Source organism: Mobula hypostoma, chromosome X1 (genome assembly GCF_963921235.1).
Source record: "Mobula hypostoma chromosome X1, sMobHyp1.1, whole genome shotgun sequence".
Lineage (NCBI taxonomy): Eukaryota > Metazoa > Chordata > Chondrichthyes > Myliobatiformes > Myliobatidae > Mobula > Mobula hypostoma.
This window is the reverse complement of record NC_086128.1, coordinates 32,576,877-32,597,904: the sequence shown is the minus strand read 5'-3', so window position 1 is coordinate 32,597,904 and position 21,028 is coordinate 32,576,877. Positions and strand designations below refer to the sequence as shown.

General features: G+C 42.2%; 1 protein-coding gene across 1 annotated transcript; it reads left to right on the top strand.

The window, feature by feature from the left end:
• The first annotated feature begins 347 nt into the window (after positions 1 to 347).
• cdc6 (cell division cycle 6 homolog (S. cerevisiae)) lies at positions 348 to 21,028 on the top strand. The gene is made up of 12 exons (XM_063036938.1): positions 348 to 511; positions 990 to 1,156; positions 2,451 to 2,729; positions 4,809 to 5,008; positions 7,427 to 7,599; positions 8,777 to 8,883; positions 9,865 to 10,004; positions 11,115 to 11,215; positions 12,517 to 12,569; positions 14,732 to 14,937; positions 17,146 to 17,286; positions 20,069 to 21,028. Exons 2-12 carry the CDS (start codon positions 1,015 to 1,017, stop codon positions 20,168 to 20,170), a joined length of 1,644 nt encoding a protein of 547 aa, XP_062893008.1. The 5' UTR covers positions 348 to 511; positions 990 to 1,014; the 3' UTR covers positions 20,171 to 21,028.

The window sequence follows — 21,028 nt, the reverse complement described above, 5'->3', positions numbered from 1 at the left end:
CTGTACTACTGCAGTGAAACAAAACACTTCATAAAACAGTGATAATAGACATGATTCTGACAGTTGAATTCCCCGACTGCAAGCTAAACTTTATATAGCAATAAAATATAAGTAAAAATATTATAATTTTCAACAACAAATTATTTTATCGCAATAGTCTTCGCTTTTATGTGTTTCTGTAGCAGAGTTGCTTGTTTCCAAATACTCTAGAAGACTCCCGCCAAACATCCAATAACTGTGTCCCAACCACCAATCAGAGCAAGAGAGGCGGGATGATGACGTATGACATCCAATCAAGACGGCGTTGGGCCGGCTGGCGCCAAATACTGAAGTTACTTTTTCGCGGCAATCGGAGCCTGAGTGTGGAGAGACGGCGAGTGTTCCTGTCCGTGTGGTGAATTCAGCGGTTATCGAGGGTAGACGGCGTTCATAATCTCGGCACCGGGTCATTTCCAACATCCAGCCTAGGCAGAAGCAGCATCGAGTACCTTCCCAAACGGAGCAGCAGCCGGTGAGTGGTGGAGGGTGCAGACCGGGCTGGCTGCCGTGACGGTGCGGAGCAGCAGCCGGTGAGTGGTGGAGGGTGCAGACCGGGCTGGCTGCCGTGACGGTGCGGGGCAGCAGCCGGTGAGTGGTGGAGGGTGCAGACCGGGCTGGCTGCCGTGACGGTGCGGGGCAGCAGCCGGTGAGTGGTGGAGGGTGCAGGCTGGGCCGGCTGCCGTGACGGTGCGGGGCAGCAGCCGGTGAATAGCTGAGGGTGCAGGCCGGGCTGGCTCCTGCGGCGGTGCGTATCCTGAACGAAGCAGTGACTGGTGACCCAGCCGGCTATTGCTGTGGCGGTGTAGGCCTTGAACGGAACAGTAACCGCTGGGGCGCAGCTTGTTCTTTGATTATTTGAGGCTTGATCGTGTTAAGGGGGTATGTACAGGTTTTGAAGGGCCAAATATCCTCTGGCACACGTTCTCGATAATGACTGTTCCGTCTCGCAGATTGTACCCAGTAGCTATCGCCAGCATGCCCACCACCAAAGCCCGCTTTCAAACTACCATCAATTTCCCGAGAAAGAAATGGCATCGCAGTTGCAAAGCGACTCCGGACATTAACAAGAAGCCACCTCCATCCAGAGAGCTGCCTTTCAGCCCCCGCAAGCGCCTAGGTAATCTTTTATTTCGGTCTAATGTTTGTCCTGTGTGTAGAACTTTGGGGGGGGGGGGGAAATGAGACGATTTGTCCTTGCCTACTAATAGTTGAGTGCTTTTTAAATGGTTATTTTTTAGTTTTGATATTGCTTTATTTTGTTTACTGAACGTTTTCAGTAGCTTTTGGGTCTTTAACTTCACCCAAAAAATAGCCTATCAATATTTCACCACGCATTGCTGTGTTAAGTACCTTCCTATGGCCTTTATTAGTAGTCTGCTAAATTTAGGAATATTTTCCATGATAACGAGAACTGTGAAACTTCCTTTTTTAAAAAAAAAACAATTTTGTTAAAGTCTGATTTCCAAGTAAGAAAAGGACTGGTTTGGAGAGAGCTAGATGTAATGCTGAGGATTTATAAGGATTGGTCAGACCACGTTTGAAGTAGTGTGAAGAGTTTTGGGCTCCATGGATAAGGATGTACTGGCAATGGGGAGAGTCGGGTGGAAGTTTGAGAATGAAAGGGTTAATATAGGACAGTTTGGCTCTGGGCCTGTACTAGCTGGAGTTTAGAAGGATGGGGAGGGGGATCTCGTTGACACCTATGGACTATTGAAAGGCTTTGATAGAGTAACAAGTTGGTGAGGAATTTCTTGGGCTGGGGGTGGTGAATCTGGAATTCAATGCCATGGATGGCTGTCGATGGCTATTTTAAAGCAGAGTTGATTGGGGGGGTCAAAAGTTGAGGGGTGAAGGCAGGGGAATGGGGTTGATGAAGACAGTAAATCAACAATGATGGAATGGCAGAGCAGACTCATAGGACCAAATGGCCTAATTCTGCTCCAATACCTTGCGGTTGGGGAGAGAGAGAACGACGCAAATTTGCTGTGGCATCTTGCCTGCTCGAATATAGTGATAGAGAAGGAAGCCTCTGCATTCTGCAAGTTTACTTATAAGAAATAGTTTAAAACTGTATGAAAGTCTGAAATCATGTTGGGAGTACAACATTTGTGGGATTTAAATAATAATATCCACAGTTATTGGGATTTAAATAATAATATCCACAGTTATTGGTGAGTAGAGTCTTAAATGAAGGTAAATATTGAAGAAACTAATCTGTACAAAGGCAATGAGTGATTGATCGATGGGTTCTGACAGCTGGTGATGGAAGCCACAGTAAAAACAGATGAAAGTGATGATTTTGATTTCAGCAGGATTCCAAGTTGTGTATTTGGTGGAATTGTTGATCAGAGATTCCTTTTTACATCAAGGTTCAAGGAGTATTGCTTTTAATGAAGTGTCTTTAACTTTAGGTGGTGAAAACCTGTGTAACATTCCTCAGTCTCTGCAATGCTCTCCCTCAAAACAGAAGAAGGAAAATCAACCTGTTGCTCCTTCAACACCTAGAGGTCGAAAGTTGGAGTTTGGTAATAGTCCATTAAAACACTCTCCAAGAAAACTTGAACTATCTGCTGAGAAATCACCGGAGAGGCCATTGTGTCTCCCCCAGAAAGGAGATGAGACCCCTTGTTCAGTAGCATGCTCCTGGCGAATGATGAAAAGTCCTTCTGTGGAGCTTTTTAAAAAGAAAGGTGTGTTCAATATTATGTTTGCCATTGGTTTTTCTTTTTTTTTAGTGTGCCTCAACTGAATTGTTAAATCATGGATTTTAATAACGCTGGTATTGTTTTAGGGAGGTACTGGAGTTTTGTTTACTTGGTTTGAGTTGAGACCAAATCATACGATGTAGGAGAAGAGATGGGTTATTTGGCCCATCAATCTGTCCTGCCATTTGATCATAGCTGATTTACGTCCACACTAGACAGGATAATTTTGAAAACGCTGGTTTCACGTTAAAACAACAAGTCTCCACATGAGGCGTTTTTCAAAATACCTCCGTCCACATTAGAACGGATATTTGGGCAAATCTCCTACTGGGCATGTGCAGGACACACAGAAAACAAGTGAAGAGGAAATGGTATACTTGGTGCGCGTTTGTCCAGAAACATTTCCTACAGCCATAATCTCTTCACTGATGAAAGGGGCGACAGCTACAACTAAATGCTATAAGGCTTGTTACTGGGGGAAAAGTGACAATTGCCTCTATTGAATGTTTGCACAAGCAATACATTAATCATGTTACAAGAGCGTGACGGTGGACAAACCCAAGTGCAGAACACGGGGGCAGGGGCAGGAGGCGTTATTGCTGTAGCGAGCGTGGAATCTGTTTCCAGGAGAGTCTTTATCCGAAGTCTTGGGTTTGGAGAGAATCCAGGAGCGATGCTAGACTTAGAACTAACAGTCATAAGAACCATGGAACGAGGCTACTCATACAAGAGTCAACCAACGAACTGGCAGCTCCTTGTTGCGATCACAGGGTCTTTATCCTGCATTTTCTGATGGAAAGCAAGTGTGTGTAGTTAGTGGAATGTGGGAATGATTGGAAATTAAACAAGGTGATTGAGGCCCAATTCCTGAGGTAAATAGTAAGGTGGGGGATTGTCAGAAGGGGCCATGACGAATTGTTAAATGTATAAAACATGTCTGCATCAGTGTTGTCTTGTATTTCCATACAATGTTACACATCTATTGTCAGCTATTGTTATTGTGGTGTTGGAGGTTGCGTTCAAGAAAACAATGAAATGCCACACTGCCACCACCATTTATTCCGGCACGTCATGACAGTGTTTTTAAAATTAGCCAGTTACCCCATACACACTACAACGGTCAACCAGCGTTTTCAGATTTAAACAATTTTAGAAAAGCTCAGTTTTTGGGGGAGGAAAATGCCATTTCAGTGTGGACGGAGGGTCAAAACGAAGAGAAAAAGCTTTGGTTATGGATTTATCCGGTCTAGTGTGAGCGTAGCCTCAACCCCATTCTCCTGCCTTTTCCCTGTAGCCTTTACTGCTCTTATAATCATGAACCTATCAATCTCTACTTTAAATGTTCATGCCTTGCTTTGAATTGGCAGAAAGTATAATGTGAGACCTGTTAGCTTAATAAATTAGAGCATGTCATGCAATTTCCCCATCTATGTGGGGTTGGCAAATTTTGGTTCGATATCTGCTTGAGCCAGTTGATTTAGTGGTGTGCAGCAGGCTGGAAGTATTGAAAAGGATGCCTGCCATCTTGGGCTATTCCATTTTCTCTCTCTTCCTTTTGGGAGAAACACAGGAGTTTGAAAGCCCGGGCACTACAGCTTCTGCACTCCTATAAAACCTCTGAAACCGTCACCTCTTGCACCCCTTCCCATCGCATGTTCTTGTATTCTTGTAAGTTGTTCTGTGATCTTGGGGTTAACTCGGGCTGCTGGCAGCACGGCTCGAAGGGCCCATGCTGTATCTCTAAATAAACTTTCTTGGTTATTCCATTACTGACACTTTAGCACTTTTGTATTAAATCAGGTTGCTCTACAATTTGGCTGTTTGACGTGTGTTTATTACTGTATGTACTATTTAATTTGTGAACAAAAAATTTAATTGAACCTCAAGTATATGACAATAAACTGTCTACTCTGTATTGCAATCGATCGTATAGGTTTTGTGAAATGTACTGGAGTGCAAATTATAGTTGGCATCTTAACACCAGCCCAGTGTGCAACATTGATGTGATTCAGCAGAGACCAATGGAACTTCAGCAACTAATCACTTTTTTAAAAATGATTTCAGATCTGTGTTACCAACAGACCAAGCAGGTTTTAAACAGTGCCATTCCTGAGCGTATTCTGGCACGTGAAGATGAGACCGAAGCCATTACCCAGTTTCTGCTGAATCATGTCTGTGAGGAGGAGCCAGGCAGTCTGTATATTTCTGGAGCCCCTGGTACAGGAAAGACAGCTTGTCTGAACCGAATTCTTGCAGACCTGCAGGTATTACTGTCTAGACCCTGAAAGTGGTTGGTTTGAGTTTCCTTAATGCCTTGGCTGCATAAACTTGAGCGAATAGGTCAAGGGTGTGGTTCTCACATTGACTAAGACACAAAAATTTAGTACAACGCTGAGCCTGAGGTGGGCAGTGGTTAAATTTTGTGACAGTAGCTGTGGCTTGCAGAGATGGGATTGGCTTTGTGCCCTATCCTAGACACTTGACACAATGCGGGGTTACTTGTTATATAATTAGTATCCAAGACCACAAAGGATTGTGAGGTGATATTGCGTTGTGTGCATGAGTTGTATGTATTGTGTTGTGCACATTGGTCCAGAGGAACATTCATGCATGTGCAAATGGTTTTAATCGATTATTTGCCAGGTTACAACATGTGAGGTTGCTAAAGCAGTCTCTGCTAATTCTGTGCTAATTTCACCAAGAGGTAATGAGGTAATTTCACCAAGAAAAGGCCCTGAAAGTTCAACAATTTATTTATTTATTTATTTATTTATTTTTTGAAAATCAGGTGGAGACCATAGAAACTACAGCACAGAAACAGGCCTTTTGGCCCTTCTTGGCTGTGCCGAACCATTTTCTGCCTAGTCCCACTGACCTGCTCACGGACCATATCCCTCCATACACCTCCCATCCATGTATCTGTCCAATTTATTCTTAAATGTTTTAAAAAAAAAACCCGTATTTACCACCTCATCTGGCAGCTCATTCCATACTCCCACCACTCTGTGTGAAGAAGCCCCCCTAATGTTCCCTTTAAACTTCCCCCCCCCTCACCCTTAACCCATGTCCTCTTTTTTTTTTCTCCCCTTGCCTCTGGAAAAAGCCTGCTTGCATTCACTCTATCTATACCCATCATAATTTTATATACCTCTATCAAATCTCCCCTCATTCTTCTACGCTCCAGGGAATAAAGTCCTAACCTATTCAACCTTTCTCTGTAACTGAGTTTCTCAAGTCCTGGCAACATCCATGTAAACCTTCTCTGCACTCTTTCAACCTTATTTATATCCTTCCTGTAATTTGGTGACCAAAACTGAACACAATACTCCAGATTCGGCCTCACTAATGCCTTATACATCCTCATCATAACATTCCAGCTCTTATACTCAATACTTTGATTAATATAAGGCCAATGTACCAAAAGCTCTCTTTACGACCCTATCTACTTGTGACGACACTTTTAGGGAATTTTGTATCTGTATTCCCAGATCCCTCTGTTCTACTGCACTCCTCAGTGCCTTACCGTTAACCCTGTATGTTCCAACTTGGTTTGTCCTTCCAACGTGCAATACCTCACACTTGTCTGTATTGAACTCCATCTGCCATTTTTCAGCCCATTTTTCCAGCTGGTCCAAGTCCCTCTGCAGGCTCTGAAAACCTTCCTCACTGTCTAATACACCTCCAATCTTTGTATCATCAGCAAATTTGCTGATCCAATTTACCACATTATCATCCAGATCATTGATATAGATGACAAATAACAATGGACCCAGCACTGATCCCTGTGGCACACCACTAGTCACAGGCCTCCACTCAGAGAAGCAATTCTCTACCACCACTCTTTGGCTTCTTCCATTGAGCTAATGTCTAATCCAATTTACCACCTCTCCATGTATACCTAGCGACTGAATTTTCCTAACTAACCTCCCATGCGGGACCTTGTCAAAGGCCTTACTGAAATCCACTGACAACATCCACTGCCTTCCCTTCATCCACTTTCCTGGTAACCTCCTCGAAAAACTCCAACAGATTGGTCAAACATGACCTACCACGCACAAAGCCATGTTGACTCTCCCTAATAAGTCTGTCTATCCAAATGTTTGTAGATTGTCTCTTAGTACTCCCTCCAATAACTTACCTACTACTGATATTAAACTCACCGGCCTATAATTTCCTGGATTACTTTATGATCCTCCTTTAAACAATGGAACAACATGAGCCACTCTCCAATCCTCCGGCACCTCACCCGTAGACAGCAACCTATCTGATTATTGGATGGACAGTTTATACCTTCACCTGGCATTGATTCTTCCTGCGCCTGCGTGGGTTTCCTCCGGGTGCTGCAGTTTCCTCCCGAATTCCAAAGATAGATGGGTTAATCGGTTAATTAGTCAAGTGGGTGTAATTGGGCCAGAAAGGATTGTTCCTGTGCTGTGTGCCTTTTTAATGCTACAAGTGCTTGCCTGATTCTGCAGAGAGAATTGCTGTTTGAGTTAAAGTCATTGAAGTATATATACACTTTCTAGTTCTGGATTGCTTCCTAGACTGAATAGCTTGCTGACTTGTGTTTAACAGTTCATCTATCAAGAACTGTTTGGGTTATGAAAGGAAGTATGATGAAGATATGACAATAGAATCTACTGTGATTTCTATGCAATCTAATTTTTTTTACTTGATTACAGGAGAAACTTGGTGCCTCTACACAAATTTACATTAACTGTATGTCACTGAGGAGCTCGCAAGACATTTTTTGTACTGTCGCAGGCAAACTGTTTGGAAAAGGCAAGCTGAAGTGTGCAGGAAAAGATTTTCCAAAGAGACTGGCAAAAAAGTTAACCAGCGAGGGTCCGATGGTGTAAGTTGTGCTGAGTGAGATGGGCAATTATTTTCTTTTTCTATTGGGTGTGGTAAAGGAGGGTGTGGGGCAATTCATTAGAGACTTGTGGGTAATGAGGGATTTTGATTAAGTTCTCTAAGTAAGGTTGGTCTGAGGTTTAAGGCTCTGAGGAACATTGGACTTGGTAACTTGTGCTCTGCCTGAAAAGGCAAAGCAGATTTAGCAAAGTCTCAAGATTAAGGGCTAACTCTGGGAAAGAGCAATGGTTGGGGATTAATGTAGCTCAGTACTAAATTATTCTGCTGCATAATTTTGTACATCAAAGGGAATTCACTGGGGTATGAAGTAGAGGTAGTAGAAAATGAGTAAAATTTCTTTGCCTTTATTAACATCAAGTCACTGCTTTTTTACTAAATGTTTGAAATATTGGTGTAGTTATTTACTGTTAGCAGCTCAAATATCTGTATACTGAGGGCACAGTTGAAAATGTGGATGAATAGTGCTATAAATTTTAACAGTAAAATATAATCAAGCTTATTTGAAAGAATCACCTGCTACCACCTCCATCAACGGATAAGGCTCATTTCAACACTTCTGAAAAATCAACTGCTTACTGTTTTCCATTAATGCTGCCTGGCCTGCTAAGTTCTTCCAGCATCTTGTGTGTGTTGCTTCAATTTCCAGCATCTGCAGGTTTTCTCTTGTTTGTGACTGCCCCTTCCCATTTATTTGTGGTATGCGGATAGTGATGTAAATATGAATGTGATCTTGAATGTATAAATTTAGATTTGTATGTTGTGGGGATATTTTTTAAAATGTCTCTTGAATGAAAATTTTCTAATAGGGGAAAATAACTGAGTTTGGTGACCGCTAATAAAAATGTAATTAAGTACCCCGAACACCTGTTAGTAACCCAAAGCTATTGTTCATTAATAATAGTGGCCAATAAGGGGGAAAACATCTTCTCCACCCACCTGAGTAGCTTGCTTATAGAACAAGGAAAATAGCATCAAAATCTTAACTAGGTGGTACACAAGTCTGTTAGTAAGTGGTAGAATGTGGCTGCTTTTGAGCATAAACATTGGATTGCTTAAGCCAAGTGGATTTTCACAGATTTATATACCAGGAATATTTGATTTGGCTACCAAACTCCACTACTGTTTCCTTTTTTTTTTAATGGTTAATTTTCTTGCAGCCTTTTGGTGTTGGATGAGATGGACCAGCTGGATAGCAAGGGTCAAAGTGTCCTCTACACAATACTTGAGTGGCCACATTTAACTAGCTCAAGGCTGGTTCTAATCGGTAAGTTTGTAGTGTGTTCTGCTGTTGATGCTTTCTGGGCCAGTAAAATTCAGTGCGAGCAATATTAAAGAATGGTGATGTCCTGTTCTTGTAAACATTTAATTCAGGCTATGAATTGAATGATATTAGGCACAAGGGAAATGTCAGAAAATAGCAATCGTACAACACTTTGTCAGCTACTAAATGTCACTTAAGCAGAAATGGCAGCAGGATTAGGTCATTTAGCCCCTCGAGCCTACTCTACCATTCAATACAATTGGCTGATTCTCAATAGCAGTACCATATTCTTCTCTCCCCATACTTTTGTCTGGAAGAATTATTTCCTTACAATTTATTTAGTGACAATTCCTCCAGACTTCCAGGGTAGAAAATAAAGAAATTTTGCTCCCTGGTCCTGAGAGTGTGCCCCCCTAGACAATGACCTGGGTTGGGAGGCACCCTCTGTTTCCAGTTTGTTAGGACTTCATACACCAGTGAGATGTCCTCTTCTTCTGAACTCTATAAGAGTATGAACCTCATCAATCCAATCACACAGATAGATCTACTGTCCTGGGAATCTTTGCACTCTTATGACAAGTGTATCTTATCTAATAATGAAAGGAAAATTGCACACTGTTTAAGGTGTGATGTCACCTAGGCCCAGTACAAAAGAGGAAATCCTTACTTTTGTCTTCAATGCTTTATATATCAGTTGCCTTTTTAACATGAGGTTCAGAGTATGGGAGCAGCATTTTTGTGATCATGTATGTGATCAGAGCTTGTAAATTCTCTGATGTGGACCATTGCCATTCAGAAACCAATCATCTCTACAGAAAGAATGTGGCTTTCATGTCCTTTCAAAACAGCTTCTGTTAAAGCCACTGTTCAGTCAACCTCTTGGCCAACATCAGCCATTCAATGGTGACACAGGTGACAGAATCAATGTGAACTTGTACTTGCAAATGGTTGTACAGATTGAGATGGTGCAAATTTATTTCTCAGGAATTGCAAATGCTCTGGATCTCACGGATCGAATCCTGCCTCGACTGCAAGCACGTCCCATGTGCAAACCTCAGCTGCTGAATTTTGCTCCGTACACGAGGGACCAGATTGTGGCCATTGTACAAGACCGACTGAATCAGGTACAAAACTTGAGGGTGGTGGCCAAATTTGTAAATCCCATACAATGCAGAGTTGGGTGTAAAGCAGCTTCAAGTCTTTGATTTCCCCATCCTAAACCGACTACAGTTTGGAAGCTGAATGATGTTGGTGTGATGTTTTGAAACAAACAACCCCTCAAGATTTGTGGACTGCAGTGGTACCAAGATGCAGTGAAAAGCCTATCTTGCATACTGTTCATACAAACCATAACTCAGTGCATTGAGCTAAAATACGGTAAAACAATGTAGAACAGTGTAGAAGCTACTGAGGAAAAAATGCAGGAAATGATAAAGTGCAAGATCATAATGATATAGATTTTGAGGCCACAAGTCTATCATATACAAGAGGTCCATGCAAGATTTAGGTGGGATAGTTGTTCTTGAGCCGGGTGGTACATACTTTCAGCCTGTTTTGTCTTCTGCCCAATGGGAAGGTGGGAAGAGGGAATATCCGACTGAGATCTCCTGCCCTTTTCCCCTACATTGACTGCTGAGTTACATGTTGCCTGCTACTCTTCACAACGGTCCTAACTGCCTGTGAAGACAAAAGGTCTAAGATCGAAGCATGGATGTTATGCACACTAATTTTTCCTCTCCATAACTTGCAAAAGGAGTTTTTTAAGCTGTCTTGTTGACAATGATTAGGATTAGAGTACAGCCTACCATTCTGGATCTCCAGCTTCAGAGATTTCTCTGTTAGGTATGGAGACACAGTGCAGGATTGATGAGTTGCACCATTTGTGCAGAGTTGATATGTGCCATAACTGCTGATTGAGATCCAAAATGTTCTTAATACTGTCTTCTCTATTCATAAGAAATTAGTTCTAGCCATGCTCAAACTTGAGAGGAATTAACAAGTTGCACCCTGGCAGATGTGTGGAGTGAGTGGTGCAAGTATAGGACTAATCACATGTCAGTTTATCTCAACTTTGTATTCTTAACACTGTGGGAATGAAAATCTATGTCTGAACCAGTCAGATGTTAGTGACCAAAAGTTATTAAGCTCAATCAGCCTGCCCTGTTCCACACCCACCTTCTGAGTCTATGCACTGGGCTCTCTGAGATTTTGATGAGTTTCTCTACTAAATTAAGGTACCTGGTGAGAGGGTCTTGGATGCTGCTGCCATTCAATTCTGCGCACGGAAGGTATCATCTGTATCTGGTGATGCTCGAAAAGCCTTGGATGTGTGCAGGTAGGACACAGAAATTGAAGCTCAAAGTACATATGTTACCATGGATTACCTAGCGATTCTTTTTTTAAACAAGAAAAAGAAATAAAATATAATTTTACAAAAAAACTACACATAGACAGATGAAACTGACAAACTTGTCCACCAGTTTCCTGATCCTGAATTGGTGGGGGGTTGAAGTAGAAGAGAATGAGTTGAGCAGGGTACTGTTGTGGCATAGAGGTTATCTGGAGGCCTTGGCAAACAAGTCAGAGGCTAGAATTCCAACCTCACTGGCAGGTCTGGAATTTAATTTCTATAGGTCTTGTAAGTACTTGATAACCAGAAAAGTTACTGCATTGTCAAAACAAAAATAATGTCAATGTTTAACCTCTGAGGCACCATTCTTTAAAAGTGGTGCAATCCATAGGTTGTCCCTTTGTACTTAACAACAAAAATTAACAAGAACTTGTATAAACTCTGCTTTAAGTATACCCAGTGACTTGACCTCCACAGCCATCTGTGGTGATGAATTCCTCAGATTTACCACCCTCTGGCTAAAGAAATTCCTCCTCATCTCTGCTCCAAAGGGATGTCCTTCAATACTGAAGCTGTACCTCTGGTCCTAGACTTCCCCTCTATAGAAAACAGCCCCTCCACATCCACTCTATTCAAGCCTTCCAATATTCCATAGGTTTCAATGCGATCTCCCTTGATTCTTTGAAACTCCAGTGAGTGAAGACCCAGAGCCATGAAAAGGCACTCATATGTTAACTTTTTCATTCATGGGATTATTATTGTAAACCTCTGGGGTCCTTCAAATGGCTGTTCTTTACCCTACCTTTTATTGGCTGAGTTTTCATGTGCTTACTTGTATATATATTTTTTAAAAAGCTCTCCCTTCTGCTCTGACTGCTGCAAATGGAGGAAAAAATTATTGCCCAGGTCTGGGACAATTAAATTATTTCACATTTCTAATTCATCAAACCCCCATTGCAAGGGGTGAAGAGCAAAGCAAGACCCAAGTAAGGAGGAGGTGGATCTTAATATAACACTTTTCAGTATTGCATTCGGTTCATATGGTGTAAATAATTGAGTGGACTTGGGGTTGGAGTGACCACATGGGTTTCCTCACACATTTCAAAGCCGTATTGGTTAGTAGATTAATTGGTCACATGAGTGCCATTGGGTGGTGCAGGCTTGTTGGGCTAGAAAAACCTGTTACTGTGATGTATCTAAATAAAATTTTAAAATCACTGCTCTTTTTGGGTAGACTCATGAACTTTTTTTAATGGCATTTATGCATTCTATTGCTAAACTTGCAGGCGAGCAGTGGAGATTGTGGAATCAAGAGTTCGAAATCAGGCAGTCGTGGAATGTAAGTTACTTTTGGAAGTATTAGCTGTGTATCATGCTAGTATCAACATTAAAAGGATAAAAAAACTTGTAAAGTACCTTCAAGCTCTAGGAAACTTGCTGTCAGTTTTAGACACAACAGAGTGAGGGATTAAAGAGCAGATGTTAATAGTTACAGAAATAATTAAGTTAGATTGCTGAGCCTCTAGCAATGATCTTTGCATCATCAATGGGGATGGGAGAGGTTCCGGATGTTGTTCCTTTATTAAGAAAGGGCGTGGAGATAGCCCAGGAAATTGTAGACCAGTGAGTCTTACTTCAGTGGTTGGTAAATTGAAGGAGATGATCCTGAGAGGCAGGATTTGTATGAACATTTGGAGAGGTATAATATGATTAGGAATAGTCAGCATGGCTTTGTCAAGGGCAGGTTGTACCTTACGAGCCTAATTGAATTTTGAGGATGTGACTAAACACATTGATGAAGGAAGAGCAGTAGATGTAGTGTATATGGATTCCAGCAAGGCATTTGATAAAAGTACCCCATACCATGCTTACCGAGAAAGTAAGGAGGCATGGGGTCCAAAGGACATTGCTTTGTGGATTCAGAACTGGCTTGCCCACAGAAGGCAAAGAGTGGTTGTTGACGGGTCATATTCTGCATGGAGGTCGGTGACCAGTGGTGTGCCTCGGATCTGTTCCGGGACCCTTGCTCTTCGTGATTTTTATAAATGACCTGGATGAGGAAGTTGGAGGGATGGCTTAGTAAGTTTGCTGATGACACAAAGGTTGGGGGTGTTGTGGATAGTGTGGAGGGCTGTCAGAGGTTACAGCAGGACATGATGGGATGCAAAACTGGGCTGAGAAGTGGCAGATGGAGTTCAATCCAGATAAGTGTGAAGTGGTTCATTTTGGTAGGTCAAATATGACGGCAGAATATAGTATTAATGCTAAGACTCTTGGCAGTGTGGAGGATCAGTGGGATCTTCGGGTCCGAGTTCATAGGACGCTCAAAGCAGCTGCGCAGGTTGACTCTGGTTAAGAAGGTGTACAGTGTATTGGCCTTCAATCGTAGAATTGAATTTAGGAGTCGAGAGGTAATGTTGCAGCTATATAGGACCCTGGTCAGATCCCACTTGGAGTATTGTGCTCAGTTCTGGTTGCCTCACTACAGGAAGGACATGGAAACCATAGAAAGGGTGCAGAGGTGATTTACACAAGAATGTTGCCTGGATTGGGGAGCATGCCTTATGAGAATAGGTTAAGTGAACTCGGCCTTTTCTCCTTGGAGTGACGGAGGGTGAGAGGTGACCTGATAGAGGTGTATAAGATGATGGGAGTTATTGATCGTGTGGATAGTCAGAGGCTTTTTCCCAGGGCTGAAATAGTTGCCACAAAAGGACACAGGTTTAAGGTGCTGGGGAGTACATACAGAGGAGATGTCAGGGGTAAGTTTTTTTACAGAGTGGTGAGTGCATGGAATGGACTGCCGGCAATGGTAGTGGAGGTGGATATGCTGGGATCTTTTAAGGGACTTTTGGATAGGTACATTGAGCTTAAAAAATGGATGGCTATAGGTAAGCCTAGTAATTTCTAAGGTAGGGACATGTTTGGCACAACTTTGTGGGCCTAAGGGCCTGTATTGTGCTGTAGGTTTTCTATGAAACTCAGTCAGGACAGACTGGAGAACTTGTCTAGTGAGGCATTATGGGTGGAACTCAGGAATAAAAAGTTATGACCACGATAATGGGTCTATATTAGAGACCACCCACCAGTCTAGGGAATATCTAGCACCACCTTGTTTGGTAGTACATTTCAGCTATCAACCACTTTCTTTTTTAAATGGGGTGGGGTCTTCCCCCTCAGATCTCCTTTTAATATCTTCCTCCACATTACATTTATACAATATTATTTGTCTCTTAGGCTCGCCTTCCGTATCCCTTGATCTTAAATAGAATAATTTAAATTGCTGGAACTAAAAGCTACTGCTGATGATTAGGGCATTCCTTGTCTGCTCTAACCCATAAGTGACTTTAGGCTCTGTTTGACTATTAATTTCAGCCTCAAACGAAATGGTATAACCCCTGTGGGGAAGGAATATAAAAGGCCTTGGGCAAAATGAGTCTTGAAGATTATAAGGTTGCATGTTATGGTTGTACCATTTGAATTTTTTTTCCCCCCCCAAAGCTAAATCTCTGGTCAAGACTCCTCATAATCCAGGCCTAATAAAGGTTGGGTTGCCGCACATTTCCCAAGTAATCTCTGAAGTATATGGTGACCGGATGACACCCAGCTCTGGATCAGAGTGCTTTCCTCTCCAGCAGAAACTTCTGGTCTGTTCACTGCTTCTCCTAACCAGGCGGTCTAAAGTGAAAGAAGTTGGTCTTGGAAAGGTAAGCAAATCAAATTGTTGTAAGCTTAATCTTCAAAGAAGAATTCTATTTGTTACGGAACTTTTCATTCTTCTGGATGAGATGTTAAAATAAATACATCTGGACTTTTTAGAGATCTTTCATTTTAAATTAGCAGTCCCACCTGAACTTTGAAGAGCTGAAGAGTTATTTTAGATTTTTGTTTTTGGTTTCAGGAATTAACTGACCAATATTTATCTTTGTTTGCAAGTTCGTGGCATTTTAAAATGGTAACAAGACCAAAATTGTTGACGAGATGGATATTAAGTTTGAATTTTAATTGGGGAAATTGTAATATTTAGTTCTGCTAACCTTAAATTGAAATGTGAGTGAGCAGTGAGTAGTAAATGCAAGTCAGCACAGAAATGTGATGTGAAGTGTATACTCTGTGGGGAGTGTTGAGGTGGGTGCTGGGCTGGATTTCCCCTAGACATACACGAGCCAATATAACGGAACGTTACAAGTGTTTTATAGTGGTTATACTGAAAGAAGACGGTGTCTCCTAAATGCCAAGGTTTGAGAATTTCACAGCAATTGGATCAGTACAATAAAGGTCAACCACTATCGCTGTTTTAATTTAATTATAATGACAGGGTTTGAGTAATATTTATTATCCATTTATGTGCACTGAAAACCTAGTTAAGTCATTCTTCATCACCATTACTCCAACCCCTTGTTTATCAATGTGCGAATAACATGTATCATCAGTTTTACGTTGTTGCTAGGCAGGGGAAAGCCTGGGGTGACACTAAACGTTTCCCACTGGGGTAGAGGTATTTTCCAGTTCACCAACTATTTGTAAGGTGAAAACTGTCAAATTAGCCTTGCTAAGTAAATGTGAGGGAGTGGCTTTGATTGACCTAACACTAGCTTAGGTACAGGGACCCAAGTGGCAGCCTCTAACAACTAGTGTGATGTAAGCAAAGCAGAAGGTTGGAGGTTAAAGAAATTCAGACGTGAGGAAGAGGTTCAATGTACAACTATGTTGACAGTGCACAGAAATGGATAATATGTGATCAGAGATTAGACTGAGTCAAGTTTGTTTTTCCCTGTTGATGTGTTGTTGAAATGGTAATCCTGTTTAGTGTGAAGGGAACTAAGTGCAGACTTTGCCTGATAATCTGCAGTGGAATGTAACCACTAGGATGGTGGGACAACTGAGTTACTTTAGATTCTCTTGTGCTACTTAAGACCTGCAGCTCTAGCTAGGCACATTAACCCCATATCTGATGGCTTCCTGATCAGGCAGTTAGTGAACCGAAGCATGGAATTGCTCATTGGTTTCTACTTGAAACTCTGGTGTGTTGTGATCCAGAGGTTCTTTGGGAGTCAGAATGAGGCATAATAAATGGCAGTAAGCAACAGTTCTAAGTGTTAATAAGAGCAAGAGAGCCAAGACCCAGTTATGGTCATCCTCCACAAAATTCTAGTGATGAGAATTGGCCTATAAATAGCCAGATTCAGATGCTTTGACACCTGCTACAGACAATCTAAGAAAATTCGAGAACAATCCAGAAGCAACCATACTGCATTTACTGGAAAATTCACTGAACAATTACAAATAATTGATGTGGATCCTGAAGAAATACTGGATTAATACCATCCAGAAACCCATAAGCTGTTGTTTGAGCATCCTTATGTGGGGTCAAAGGTGACCTGGGACTCTTATTATTCCCTATAAACCAAATGAGATGCACGGTGGTAGTAGAACACTATTGGCAGCGGCTATAGGAATGACTTCAGGACAAAACTACTGTGCTGTGCCAATGGCTTGTAAGAGGGATGGGCTACAAAGGTGGGGAAATCTCACTCCAAATTTAGGGAACATTGAGACCACATCTGGAGTAGTAACAAACAAAGCTTTGGTTTCATTTTTTAAAAAGGGTAGTATTGCAGAGAGTTCAATACTGATTCCTGGAATGAAGAATGTTGATTAGCCCTGTACTTCTAATTTTCAGAAATAAAATGGAAATGGCCTTATTGAAACGTACAAAATTCTCCCATTGACTTTAATGAAGGAATTTTTATCTTTTGTGGGCTGCCAATTTTTGGACCTGGCAGAAGTTATTTTGCTTTGGACTTTTCCTGCCTGCTGCCCCTTATAGGCCAGGATCAGTTTAGTTATATTTTCAATGAATAACAAAAAGGCCACAAGGGTTTCCATGGGCTCATTGGTGTTCTATGTTTCAGCTCCATGACACCTACAGCAAGGTTTGCAGAAGCCACCAGGTGACTGGGGTTGACCAGTCGGAATGCTTGTCGCTCTGCAGCCTTCTGGAGTCGAGGGGAATCGTGTGGCTCAAGCAATCAAAGGAAGCTCGACTCTCAAAAGTAAGATGGCTGAGTTTAGATTGCATTTAGAAGTATCCTGATATTTCTCGAGTTCAGAGGGCCCACAGGGTCAGTAGAGAAACTCTTCACCGGTTGGAAACTGGGGCTGAGGGAAGAGTTTTAAATTAAACCTGCTGTTAAACTTGTGTAAATAGAAATTTGCACTTCCCACGAACTAACATTGATGCTTGTTTCATTTTAACCACTTTGGTTAACAAATTTAAGATGTGGGTCAAAGGTGAGTATTCAGATTTTTCCAGATTTATTTATCACACATAGTAAAACACATCGTTTGCATTAACGGACACATCTGAGGATGTGCTGGGGGCAAGTGTTGCCATGCATTACGGCACCAACCACATGCCCACAATGCTCGGCAGATCACAGCAAAACAGAACATATTATGTGATAAAACAACAACAGAACAAGCCCCATTCTTCTCTCCTGATCGCCCATGCACATATAGTCTGCTGGACATTAGACCTTTAACTTCCCCAACGGATCATCGCAGTCTAATTTACTGCAGATTATGCCAAAGTGTTTTCTAAGGTTTTTCTTGTTCCTAAGTAATGTGTGACATTCTATTGTGTGGTACTTCTGCAATTCCCTCCCCAAGTCGCTTGACATTTTCCTCCTGAGACTTTAAGACTTCTCTCTGGATCAGTGCAGTATTTCAACCTGCTGAGTTCTTCCAACAAATTTTTTGTTGCTCCAGGTTATGGCATTTGCAAACTCGTATCTCCTTAAAATGTTCCTTAGACCAAGCCTTTGATCACCAACTCAATATTTAATTTAGGATCACATAAAATGTCATTTAGCATTGCCAGTGAATTGTATTTCACTGGTGTAGATTGGGGGACCGCTTTGTCGTGCATCTTCACTCTGTCCACCACAAAAGGTGAGACTTCCCAGAGGCCACCTATTTCAGTTTGACTTGCCATTCCTATTCCAACGTGTCAGTCCATGGCCTCCACTGCTGCCACGATGAGGACACACTCAAGTTAGAAGAGCATCACCACGTTTTGTATGGGTGGCCTCCAACCTGAGGGCATGAACATTGATTCTCAAATTTCCAGTAACTGCTTTTTCCACCCCATTTCTCCCCCTCCCTCCCCCCCCCCGGTCCATTCTGGTTCCCCCTTCTCACCTGCCCATCATTTCCCTTTGGTTACGTTCCTCTTTCCTTTTCCATAGTCCACCCCTATTAAATTCCTTCTCTTTCAGCTCTTCTAACTATTCTCTCTTCTCTTCTCCCCTCTCCCCCCCCCCCCACAAAGCTTCCTACTTTGGTCCTCTTCCCCCACCACATTTCTCCGTTGCCTGGTCTCATCCATCATCTGCTGGCTTGTATTCCTTTCTTCTATCCCTACCTTACTCTGGATTCTGCCCCTTTTCTTTCCAGTCCTGATGACAGATCGGAGCCTGGTACATCAACTGTTTATTCCCCTTCATACATGCTGTCTGATTTGCTGAGTTACTCCAGCATTTTGCATGTGTTGCTCAAGATTTCTAGCATCTATACATGATCTCTTTATGAATTGTATTTGTGGCTGAGTGTCACCACTAGATGGGGCTTTGGAACTACTGTTTATTCCAACTGCAAAGATGTGTGCTTTCCTGTGTCCATGGTGGAGACTTGTGCCTCTAGCATGCAGTCCTTCCGAAGTGGAACTCCTGATCTGTATGAACCAACTGCCTCAGACTGCCTGCACCCAAGGAACTTTTCATTGAGAGATGGCACTGCCGCCTCATTCGTCTCCTGGCTGGGCCGCAGAGGCTGAATCCACCACAGCAGTTGCCCTATAATCATCGTCCAAGTGGAGATGCGTATTCATTCAATTATCATGTACATCAAAACGTACAGTGAAATGTGTCGTTTGTGCTAACAGGCAACACAACCAAGTTTGTAGGGGGCATCCTGCAAATGTCGCTGTATTTCCTGTGCCAACATTGCTTGCCCACAATGTTCAGCAGAACAACACAAGCAACAACAGCAAAAACAAACCCTTTCCTCCCATCCACTCACACGCCAACCAACCTCCAGTGTACTTGCAGAGATCCTTTGCACCACCAGTTTGCTTGTATTCTTGCCGAGCCAGCTGGGTGAACACAGACTGGTTTGCTCAGGACGAGAAGTGTAACCCTTTTCCCAGTACGTGTTGTTGACCTTGTCCACGCTCTGAGCTTTGAGAGATTGGGGATGAGTAACTCTTGATTTGGTTGCAAGGTTGTTTTGATGAATGAATGCTCACCAAACGCATGGAACAGCTACTGGTATTGAAAGCTCTGGGTCATGGGGAAACTCATTTCGTGTATTGAAGCAGAAAGGGTGATGCCATGGGTGACCCATAAACCAGCTGTGCCTTGCCTGGTTTGTAAAACATTCAACACAAAATTCAGGAGAACTCTGGGTCAGGGAGTGTCTATGGGCTGGCTTCGATGGGACCTTGGCCTGAAACATCGACTGTTGTTCCTCTACTCTTCCCCCCCCCCCCCCACACCCACCAATAGATGCTGCCTCACTCACTTGCTAAGTCCCTCGGCACTTGTGTTTTGCTCAAGGTTTCTAGCATCTGAATAATCTCTTGTTTGTGTCCTAAAGCAATCAAACCCTTGTTTCCAAATGGCTGGGTCAAGAGAAATGTTTTTCTTTTCCGCGAAGGGTGTAACATGATCTTTGTGGGAAGAGGAGAAGCAATACGTGGTAACCATGACTGTTCTAATGGAGATGCTGTATTTTAACTGGTGGCTACATGTACTAATCGCCCAACTCTCTCCTTAGGTTGGCCTGAAGATCGAAGAGGAGGATGTTGAACATGCTCTGAATGACAAAGCCCTGACAGGGAGCATTTTACAAAGAGGACTGGAATATTTTTTAAACTGATTGTTTTTAATAACTCTCATCACCTTGGTTCTGTCAGTAAAGCAAAATAGTGTCACAAACATGCTTTCAGGAAAGTATTGTTGTGTCTATTCTATACTTTGTCATCTTCTGAGCTGCTGCTGGGTTTCAGTGTTGAGCCTTGTTTTGTACACTATTTCAAGTACTTGGGGAGTGATGAATTCCAGTGCCCATCAGGTGTACATGGCACAGTTGATAAAAGCATTGGCCAGCTTAATGAGCTGCCAGAAATCAGCAGTGTGGAAGAGAGTCCAGCTGGAATATTTACCAACACAAAAGCTGGGGCTTTTAAGATTGGTACTTACAGCAGCACAGTTTTAGAATACTGCTGATGAAGGAGGTGTGCATTAGCTAAGTGGCCTCATGTTGCTGTCCTTATTTTGTGAAAGGTTGTATGAGATGGGTTTCTTGTGTAATTCTTAATGACATCCCTTTGGGAGGTTGGTGTTTTTAAATATATTTATAAAAATGACTTAGCTTTTGAGTGATCTCCACAAAGCAATAGCTTGTTTACGTTACAAGCTAGTGGATTCTTAACTGAGCTAAGACTTATCTAGTTCTATTTTTAAAATCCAAAGGGGGAGATCCTCTTATTTAAGCTTTTGTTTTGAGGCATGGGGCAAGAGATTGATAAATACTTTGGCTGCATAGCATTGACCTTAGTTTCAATTTCCATCAAGACTATCAATGTGAAGATAAAGCCTGCAACTTGAATTTTGACATCAATAGATTGTTCCGTACATCTGGTGAACAACTGGGAGAATGTTTAACATGGGAATATTTATTTTTTGTCTATCAGTTTAGTTTGTTCCCTTGTATTGCTGAAACTTGGAAAATAAA

Excerpts from the sequence above, each read along its gene's own strand:
- cdc6 (XM_063036938.1), top strand. The coding sequence starts at position 1,015 with ATGCCCACCACCAAAGCCCGCTTTCAAACTACCATCAATTTCCCGAGA. Across the intron at positions 7,600-8,776 it reads ACCAGCGAGGGTCCGATGGT|CCTTTTGGTGTTGGATGAGA; the intron begins GTAAGTTGTGCT and ends ATTTTCTTGCAG. Across the intron at positions 11,216-12,516 it reads AAAGCCTTGGATGTGTGCAG|GCGAGCAGTGGAGATTGTGG; the intron begins GTAGGACACAGA and ends CTAAACTTGCAG.